The sequence below is a fragment of the Melopsittacus undulatus genome, chromosome 5 (assembly GCF_012275295.1).
Source record: "Melopsittacus undulatus isolate bMelUnd1 chromosome 5, bMelUnd1.mat.Z, whole genome shotgun sequence".
NCBI lineage: Eukaryota > Metazoa > Chordata > Aves > Psittaciformes > Psittaculidae > Melopsittacus > Melopsittacus undulatus.
Window position 1 is genome coordinate 37,891,728 of NC_047531.1, and position 10,358 is coordinate 37,902,085.

At 34.5% G+C, this 10,358-nt stretch overlaps 1 protein-coding gene across 4 annotated transcripts in view; it reads left to right on the forward strand.

Annotated features, from left to right (window-relative positions):
* The window catches only part of CPSF6 (cleavage and polyadenylation specific factor 6), a 29,906-nt gene extending 19,910 nt beyond the window's left edge, over positions 1-9,996 (forward strand). For 2 of the 4 annotated variants that reach the window (XM_034062709.1, XM_034062711.1), the window contains 4 exons: positions 292-407; positions 735-888; positions 1,887-2,081; positions 9,581-9,996. In XM_034062709.1, the coding sequence (XP_033918600.1) occupies positions 292-407; positions 735-888; positions 1,887-2,076 (460 nt within the window). In that variant the 3' untranslated portion in view covers positions 2,077-2,081; positions 9,581-9,996. The remainder of the gene's footprint in view (positions 1-291; positions 408-734; positions 889-1,886; positions 2,082-9,580) is intronic. The other 2 variants (XM_034062710.1, XM_031043279.2) reach the window with 1 other exon arrangement.
* The last annotated feature ends 362 nt before the right edge of the window (positions 9,997-10,358 follow it).

Below are 10,358 nucleotides of genomic sequence, written 5' to 3' on the forward strand. Positions count from 1 at the left end.
CGGGATGAACAAGAATAAGTCTGCTTATACAGCAATGTCTGAATTGTTTACCTTTTTTATTTTACTTTGGTTTTAATTTTTTTAGCTTTCAGGATGTTATAATGTAACATGTTCCTTAACAAAAACAGAAATCAAAACCAAACCCAGATCCTGCTTTCTTTTCTGTTTGTCACTTTGCTTGAAGTTGCAAACTTGGATTGTTAAAACTGCAATGATATCTTGTAAAGTTGTGGGGGTTTCGGTTTGTTTGTTTTTTTTTAACCTTTAAAATATTAATTTTATTGCTTGCAGAGAAATGGATGCTGCAAGGACACCTCTAAGTGAAGCAGAATTTGAAGAAATTATGAATAGAAATAGGGCAATCTCAAGCAGTGCCATTTCGAGAGCTGTATCAGATGCCAGTGCTGGTTAGTAAAACTTGGTTAATGTGTTTGCTACCCAACTGGAAAGAGTTTATGGTTTCTCTGTTGGGAAACTGGCAGCCCTGAAGCCACGCTTTCCTAAAAGGAGGCTGAATCTAGGTACAAGCTATGACTAATTTTGTACTGCGATCCAGGTAGTGTCTGAGAATGCCTTCTGAGTACGATCTGGACAGTATCCTTATACTTGGTTCTACAGTAAATTATCCATCTGGCTGTTGAAGAAAAGAGATTTAAAATGGTAATATTATTACAGATAAAATTCATTGGTTTAATTTGCATCATCTTCTGATCATGATCTTCTGTCATTTTCAGGGGACTATGGAAGTGCTATAGAGACCTTGGTAACTGCAATTTCCTTAATTAAACAGTCCAAAGTATCTGCTGATGATCGCTGTAAAGTACTTATTAGCTCTCTCCAGGACTGCCTTCATGGAATTGAGTCCAAGTCTTATGGTTCTGGATCCAGGTAAAACTTTCCTCTTCCATCTGCCCTAACTTATAAAAGGGAGGGTGTAGCACAAGACTAGTTCACAGAGAAGAAATTAAGTCGTGTATAAAACTTAGTGATTTATTGAGTTGTGCAAGAAGTGTGCAAGAACCAAATAGGGGTTTCCCCAAACTTAGCTGCCTTTTCATTCACCCTCTTCTCAAAATTGATCTGACTATCTTAAACTTAACTCTTAGTTTTATTTGGTATCCTTTCCTACATGGTACTCTCGCAATTTGTAAACTTCAGAATTGCATTGTTCTTTGTCAATTAAGAGGCCCAGTGCACAATTTCTATTATAATTTGCTATTGAAAATTAAGATTGAGGATATTTGATTCCAGTTTTCATTTTGCCTAAACCTAATTTTCTCCATACTTGTCACAATAGGAATACATTTGAGTTTGGGGGGGGGGGGGAAGCTGAGCAGAATGATTTTTGCCTGTGGTCCTTTGTCAGTCTAAAATCTAGAGTAGGTAGATTTTAAATTCATGTGCTCTTCTATCTAGTGTAAATAAGACATAGGTATTTCTTTAAAAACATAAATAACACCCCTTTCGGTGTTAAGACATACACTGAGGTTCTGTTTCATCAGGATACTGTAGCAGTAGTGTAGTTGGACTTGAATATTAAAGATGCAAAACCAGCTGGTTTTGGCACATACTTTCAGTACACAGATTAGCAGCCATGTTGTAGTGATCATTTGAGGTATGGTGTGTTCCCCTAGCTGATTTCTGCCCTCTCATCCTCCATTCTGGAGACGTGCTTTTTAAGTGGCTCTGCACCTTGCTATCTCTGAGTTCTCAGTCAACTTTTTATATCGGCTGTCTTTCATGTTATATACAGAAACATATCTGCATCACAGTGAACAGATGCTTCTCTTGTATCCTTTTTTGATCAAATCCATACTCATAATACAAAATTGGCATGTGGGTGGCTTGTGTTATGAAGAAAAATTTAATGAAGTAATTTCTTTTAGAAGACGTGAGCGATCCAGAGAGAGGGACCACAGTAGGTCACGAGAAAAAAGTAGGCGCCACAAATCACGTAGTAGAGATCGTCATGATGACTATTACCGGGAAAGAAGCCGTGAAAGAGAGAGGCATCGTGATCGTGACAGAGATCGTGACAGAGAACGAGACAGAGAGAGAGAATATCGTCACCGTTAAAGAAGGTGAGCATTTAATTCATGTTTTTCAACTTCACTGTCTTAGTAAAAGTAACTACTTGGGTTTGGGATTATTTATACCATTAATGTCTGCATTTAAATGGTCATGCAGTATGTACTGAATCACTTTCTTCTTGCAGCGTCTGACATGAATGTAGGTAAGTAACAACAGGTAACTGGTCTTGGGAGGGAGGGAGTATTTGTGTGCTTCTCTTCTGCAGTTTGCATGCTCCCTTTTTAATTTTAGGTTGTATTAATTGCAGTTCTTATGAAAGCAGTAAGCCAGACTAGTATGTCTGCTCTTTTTGTAATCTTAGAAGATTATATGAAATTTATGGTTCTATTTTTTACGAGTATTTTTAAATACCAAATTTGTATTTTAAAATCTCCCTGTGTAAGGACTGCAGCTTTTAGCCCTTCATATGTCATGTGTTATTTCAGTTTAGGGTACATGTATACATACAGTTGCTGTCCTTGCACGAGTATGGCAGTGGGCTCTTGGGGGGTTTTGTTTGTTGGGTTTTGGTTTGGTTTCGGGTTGTTTCTTTTCTTTCCCAGTGAGTTTTTCCTCAAATTCAGGAAATACAGCCAGACTTTGCTCTTTATTCTGTGAAATGTGACTTGCCAGTATCTTCTGTCTTCAAGCTAAATTCAGGTGTTATCTTTAATAAGATTTACACCCAGTTTGTTCCCCACCACCCTGATTTTTCATTCCCCTCTGTGATAATAATTTTCTGAAGACTAGTTAACAAATGTACAACACAAGGATTGTTTCTTTTCTTGTTTTCACAAACTAATGTGTTCTTTTATTTCATATATCTGCATGCATCAACCCTGTAGATAGCTGCAAAGTAGCAGGCTTATTGCAGTGTACTGCCAAGGTCTTTAAAATACATAGAAATGTTCATCACATATATTGTAACATTTTGGAGATTGGGAATTCAAGCTACCCATGATTCCTTATATTTGACAATTGGAAAAAAAATCTATTAAGTACTGTTAACTACCTGTTAGTTTCTCTGCAGTGGTCTTTTCTCTTTTTAAAACTTCATGCTACATCTGCATTAGAACTGAAGCTTGCAGACTTGCCTGTCCGCCAAACTTCCATTTCTTACATTCAGCCTCTGATTTAGTTTTCAGATTTGCATGTGGTATTTATTCAGGGAAGCTCATTTACAGAAGTTAGAGGAAAGTTTTCTAGAAATCACATAAAATGTAGTATCTTCCTAAATGAAAATATAACTTTGTATTATTTAAATGTCAGGTTTTTAGTCAGGATTTTGTGTTACTGACTCCTCTGGGAAAGACCAGATTCTGATACTAAATGCTCCAGTCTGTTAAGTGGGTTGTTGTCTTGGGTTTACATACAAATAGAGGATACATGAAACAGTAACCAGCCTAAAGGAGGGCAGTCAGGGGCTTAAATAGGAAGGTGAAATGTGGCAGCTGAAATGAAGTTGGCAGTATATTTATTAATGCCACTTTTTGTCATAGAAAATGGATTGGTAGAAATATTTCTGGAACTGCATAAAATAGAAACTGTGGTTCTTAATTGTGAAATATTGGAACATAAAAATAGAGATTTAACAAAAGTAATTATAGTTTCTTTTGTTGAACTGGATTTTTACCTTTTATGATAAGTGAGTATTTGTGGTATTTGCAAACAGTTGTTAACCATTGAGCTGGGTGATGGATGTATTTCCAGACTGTTTTCCTTCTGGTGGAGATGAGCAAGCCATACTAAAAAATTGTTAATAACCTGGAATTTAAGATTAATTTTGTTTTTACCCATGGCATACTTTATTAATCTAGCTTTCATTTTTGTGTGTTTAGCGTTGTGCATGTAGATGTGGCATTTGTTTACCAAGTTACAGATTCCCTACCCTGTTACCTCAGGAAAACGTATCTAATAGCATTAGGTTGCATTTTATGATTTACAGAGCATAATTTTAAAATGAGACTGTGGCTTCAGTCTCAGTTTAGGTGGGACTTATATATGCAATATCCTTCAACTTTGTTGTGTGCTGGGACTTCTCTTTCAGGGGGGTTACGTAGGTAAGATTCCCTGTGCAAAATAAAAAAATAGGTCCTAGGAAGTTGTTTTAAAGGGCAAATTTAGTATTCTGATCATAAATGAAAGCATTTGGTATATTTTTTTTTAAAGTTAAGTTGTAAACATTTTGTCTTGTTGCCGTCTTAATGAAGAAGGGCTTTATTGTAGTTTTTGGTTTTATGTATTTATACACACATATCCCAAAGAAATACAGTTATCTTCTGGTTTGTATGTTTCATTTTCACTAAGGTATATGTTGCCATACATTTTTTGTTTTGTTCTTTACCTTGATTAATATTCATAATTGGATTTAACAGTCTCAGTCATTTAATAAATATCAGCAGAGCTGAAAGGAGTTACTCCCCGTATTACTGTGTTTTGCCAGATAACATGAAGTTGCCTCTGTGCCTGTCCCTATGAATGGCACCTATACTCCTTACTGTGTATCTGTAGTCATAACTGGGATACTGTACTGGCATTTTTTTAAAGTTTAGAAGGATTTTAAAGGTCCATTGTAAACATTTTTGTATACAGTGAAATTCAGTTTGTACTGTATTACGTTTATAGAGATGGGTTAAATTGGAATAACTTACTAAATGTGTTTATAATAATAAATTCTATTAAAAATTAAAAAGTGTAGATGTACCATAGGAGGTATTTACACTTCTGTTTGTACACTTCATGATTTAAAATCATATTCTTGCAAGATTTTTGTGCCTTCACTTGAGTAAGGCTTTGTGTACACTGATAATCCATTCCACAGAATTACTATATGCTGCATGTTTCCTTGAAACATCTTGCCTTTGCTTGTAGAAAGCCTGTAGATATGAAAGAGAATTTGATTTAACTCAAATGTCTAACCTGTATTAGTCAAGAATACTAAGAACCTGATAGGACATTTAGGAAGATTAACAGCAAAATTAATGTGTACAAACAGAATAGTAATGTAACTTCATCAGCATGAGTCTTGACTCCTTTTTTTAGACAGATATTTTTTTGTTTTTCTTTTTTAGTTTAACTGATACTCAATGATGTATTTCTAAGCTAATGCATTGTCCCAATCTTAATCTGTCTGAATTTCTATAACTGCTGAATGTTAAAATCTTCATTTTATGTTTTTGTTACTGGGTTGATTATTTCCTATTTAAACTGGATTTGGACTGAATTGCAAAGACAAAACCACAACATTGTAACAGTTGATATGTATGTAGACTGTGTACTCCATATTTCATGGTTTTCCTGATTTTACTGCTCTCAAACCACTGTAAGCAAAATAATCTAAAGACTGAGGCTCATATGCGTTTTCAAAAGCTGCTGTCTGCTCTCTCTGAAATAATTCAAGCTTTGGAGAGGTCTAAGAAGTAACATGGTTGTTTTTTTGTTTGCTGTCAGTAGGAGTTTAAATGGTACTGATTGTTTAAGTAATACTCATATTTTTGCTTGTATAAGTAGGAACCGTCCTGTAACAGTGTATTAACAACCACTTAAACATCAAGTATAAAATCAGCCTTTTTAAGAAACTTGTAAATTAACAGGAAAAGGCCTACTTTTGTAAGTTAGTTTAATAATAAGCTTCTGGTTAATAACAGAATTTTCAGTGAATTGTGCTAGCATTTTTCAAAACCTGGGTATATTTACCTGTCTAGGATTATTTCAGATCTTCTTAGTATTAAGCTATTGTGAATGTTATTTTCTTCATCTCTTTTGTAAAATGCATATTTTTGAGGAAGCACATATGTGGGGCTGGCACTGTTCCTCAGGGAAATAGTTCTTTGTGCAACTGATTCAGTAACCCGAAGTGCACCAAGGCAAGCAGTGCCACTGTTTCATATGCTTCTTAAAAATTGTTTTAAAACTGTTCTGGTGCTTTACAGAAATACATTTTTTTTTTGCTTAAGTATCAGTGACTTATTTTCTTGAGGGTGAGATAAGATGATTTGAAAACCTTGAAAATATTATGTTTTTTTCAAATGCATAACTGTAACTTTTATTAATTTTTCCATTACCATGTGGCTGTTATTTTGATATCTTCTGAGGTGTCTTTAGACACACACAGAGATTTGTGTTCCCCATGTCCTGTGTTTGTTTTTGTTTGTGAAATCGGTGGTTTTGACAAATTTGACCTGTGTGAAAGTTCCCCAAGAAACTTTAAGACTTTACAGCATTTGAAATGGAAATTATTTGCAAGTGAAACTGTTAATTTCATGCAGTGTTCTCCAGAGATTATAAAAGAAAAAACTTATTCTTCCTTTTGCTCATTGTGGTTTGAGAACTAAGACTCGGTTTTATTCAAAAAAAAAGGAGAAAGATACATGATATATCTTCATTTTTATGTTTTCCTGTGGCAGCCTGATCTACCTTTCTGTGTCTTCCTCATATATTAATGTGAAAGATATTGCTAATAATTCACATCTTTTCAATTTGTAAACCAGAGATTGAGTTTTCTGAACATACTTCTTCATCAGTTATTTTTGGTGAATAGATGAGCTGGGATAATAGGAGAAAGACATACTATGAATGAAACTAGTTGGGGAGCATTCTTTTTCTTCCATTGTAAATTGTTTATAAAATCAGGAAGTTATTCTGGTGTCAATCTTACACGCTAAGATTGAACAAAGATACCAGGTAAGTACACTAATAATAGGGGAAAAAATATGCAACTAATGGAACAAGGTATTAGTGGTGGCAAAATAGTCTGTACATGTATGGTGAACAGAATCACATCTGTATCTCAGCTTACATGCAGAAAAAAAAATATAGAGTCAAGCTGGAAATTTCTTCTTTCTCACTGTATTATAGCTAAAGCATCACACTATTTGGAGGTTTGTGATGTTCTGGAATGTAGGTTAAGCTAAAACAAATTTTGGCTTTCAAGCTGATACTATTTTCTGTGGGATTTTTGCTTTGTGTATTTTTCTTTGTGTATAGAATAAAATAAAATGAAGAATTACATGAAGTAATTCTTAGGACATATTAGGATATAGTCACAAATGTGTATCATGCATTTTACTGAAATGTGAATATGTTGGGAGATTGAAATTCAATCTCTGAGAATATCAAAAAATACACTATAACAAAACTCGACAGGTGTATGCACATACAGCTTTCAAGTACTGTATATTTTTACACCTCTGAAAGCTATTTAAAGCTTTTTTATGCTTATTTGGATAATTGGGATTAAAGGGAAAAATAGTTGCTACTGCAAGATGCTTCACATATATAAGAAATTGTTGGATTTTGTTGTAAGAGTCTGTCTTTGGGGGGTGGAAGTTGCTCAAGTTGCATCTTGCATAAATACAAAAAATGTCTGATCACTTAAGTTCGGGGCTTTAATTTGTATAATGTTCTGGCATAAACTAACTTTTAAATGAGAAAATAACAAACAGATAAGTCTGAAATTTGGGCTTTATTCGTAGAAATGCTGAGAAACTGCTGTACGGTGTTAAATTGTACAAACCTAACTCATGCTTGGGACTGATAGCTTATGTGAGCCTAGTCAGATGAAAAGGCAGTTGGAAAACAGCATTGCCAAGAAGTACTGACTAGAGATTTAACATTTTTTATTAAAGTTGTTTCTTACTTCAGTATTCTGCTTGCTTGTAGAATACTGAAAACAGTTGATCATAAACGTATAATCCATACAGATCTATTTCTTCCTTTTGGAACCACAAAAGTTTCCAGTTTTGCCAAGATATAGTGGCAGAATACTTTGGAACCAAAACGTACACCACCTTGGATTTTAGTTGGTCATGTTGTTTAAATTAAGGTTCATTGTGGTGCTGATCATTTAAGGAGCCTTATAATTAAAGATATTAATCCTAAATCCAGTTTATCATTCATTCTTTAAAGTTCCTGTAGTTCCATAACTACCCTTACAAATCTAGCAAATTCTTTCCAGGAACTGAATCTTTCTTATGCTAGCATTATAAGTCATATATATGATGCTTTGGATCTGCTAACTGTTGCCATAGAAATGATAAAGATCCGTAATTCTTGCCACAGGAATTGTATGATAAGAGCAGCAAATTCTGATATGCAGTCTCACAGCTGTCATATACTTACTTTCTCCAGTAAAAAAAACAGATTCTCCCCTCTGTGCTAACTTAGCTTGGGACTGTGAACACATCTTGTGGAGGCAGCGCTTTGTCACTTTGGTACTAATTATTTTTAAAAGTGTATAACACCTATGGAAATTTTGGTCTCTTGGGGAAGGATCCTCCCTAAATGTAGTTACTGGTTGATACATTTGGGACTTGAGAATAAAGTCTGTGAATAAGAAAGGAAATTCGAGTCGCTGCTTTGGATTTAGATTAATTTGTGTGCATACTTGTAGCCTATAGAGCCTACCTGGTTATACTTTGGTTTTCAAAGTTATAGTTATTGGTCAGTTTGAGGCGAGGATGAAGAAATGTGTCAATTGTTCATGCAAAAATTGAGTACTTTTTTTTTTTCCTGGCTGCTTACTGCTTTAAAATTACTATGCTAGTACAAGAATATTTGACAGCTGTGACTGGTGCACATTCATGAAATTGCTCCTCTAAATGTCTTGGTTCTCAAATGAACAGTTTAATGTGTTGTTTTTTCGAACAATTTGATTTAAATTATTATGAAAATACTGAATGTTGAGATTGTGAATTATTAATGAAATGAAGATAGGTAATTGTTTTGTAATGGAATTCAACTGAAATCCAGTGTATGGAATTATACCATCCCAAGTATCTTGTGAACTTTTAAAGTCCTTAACTCTGAATAGCGTGGTTCCTTAATTTGCAAAAATAGGTGAGATTAGGAAGTAGGGTTTGGAGTTTTCCCTAGGGCAAGTACGTGAGGAGACCTGCAAATCTATATTGTATTATTTGAAAAGTGGGTTCTTGTGATTAAACTGTGAGTGTCTTATTTTTAGATGTGAAGCCCATCCTGCTTGCCACTAGTCTGAACATTTTCAAGTAGTGTTATCAGCATCTGTGCACTTTTAAATGTTATTGAGTTGTGAGCCATCCACTTCATTATACAACCAGTGCATTATTTAAATGTCAAATCGGCTTAAAACTTCTGTAAGTGGGCAGGTAAAAATGTAAAGCTCTAGTTGTGGTAAAACTACCTTACATGCTTGTTCGTTTACTCTCGCAGAATGCATACTTTAGGAAATATTCTATATAAATGTTTCTATCAGTCACAGGAACGGTAGCTATTTCTCCCTTTATCATACGATTCTTCAGCTGTGAAATTTATCTTCTTTCAACTTTGTACAACAATACTGATTTTCTTTTTAACTATTGTATTAGAAAACAGTTCCGTGCACAAACAAGTAGCTACTGCTTCTGGGTATTTTGTGTTAGTTTACATTCTGGTGAAGTAGATGCACGACTTGTGTATGTATAGATAAGCCAACAATTTTCTGTGTATTATGAGGACTAGCAAAATCTACATCACAAATTTTGACACATTACAGCTGAAGGAAGAGGAACAGCGTGCAAGACAAGATACATTCTTCAAGGAAAGATGCTTGTCCAGCAGTTTGCTTCATGTGATTGAACTGAGCCTGTAAGGATTCATGGATAAAATGAACAGGAATAGATCTGAATAAAGCAAATCTGCATACATGGTAACCAGTAGCTCTTTTACTTTCTTATGTTGCTTAACTGTTTTATTTGAGGGAAACCTGTGTGATTTAAACCTTATAGCTTTTGCAACTTTATTACTGGTTATATACATTTGACAATTATAATGTGCAAGCAATTGGAAAAAGTCAAGTAAATGCTTGTTTTTATAGTAGTTTGTTCATGTTAAACTGTTCATATGATAATGTCTGTACACAGCACCACTGATTACAATAGATGTAGTGTTGTAATAAACTGTTTAATGGGGCTGATGTGTAAAGCTGTTCAAGTTATTTGATGTTTACACCTCAGGGAAAGTCTTGTGTTCAGCAATATTTAAAGATAATGTTACAATGAAAACATTGATGCTGTTTTTAAAAACATGGCAATAGTTCTTGCATATGCCTCCACCTAATATTGCATTCAGTGAGTTAAACATACTAATGTTGCTCTCACATTCAGTTTTGATATGAAAATAGGTGGTTACATAAAATCTTCAAAGCTATTTTTGCTTTCTAGCAGTGTTTACCTAGGTGGCTTGTGAATTTGCTGATTGACATATATAAAACTGTAAAAACTGCAGCTCTTTGTGGCCTGTTTTGAGGAGAGGTGGTCCCAGGTCTGTGAATT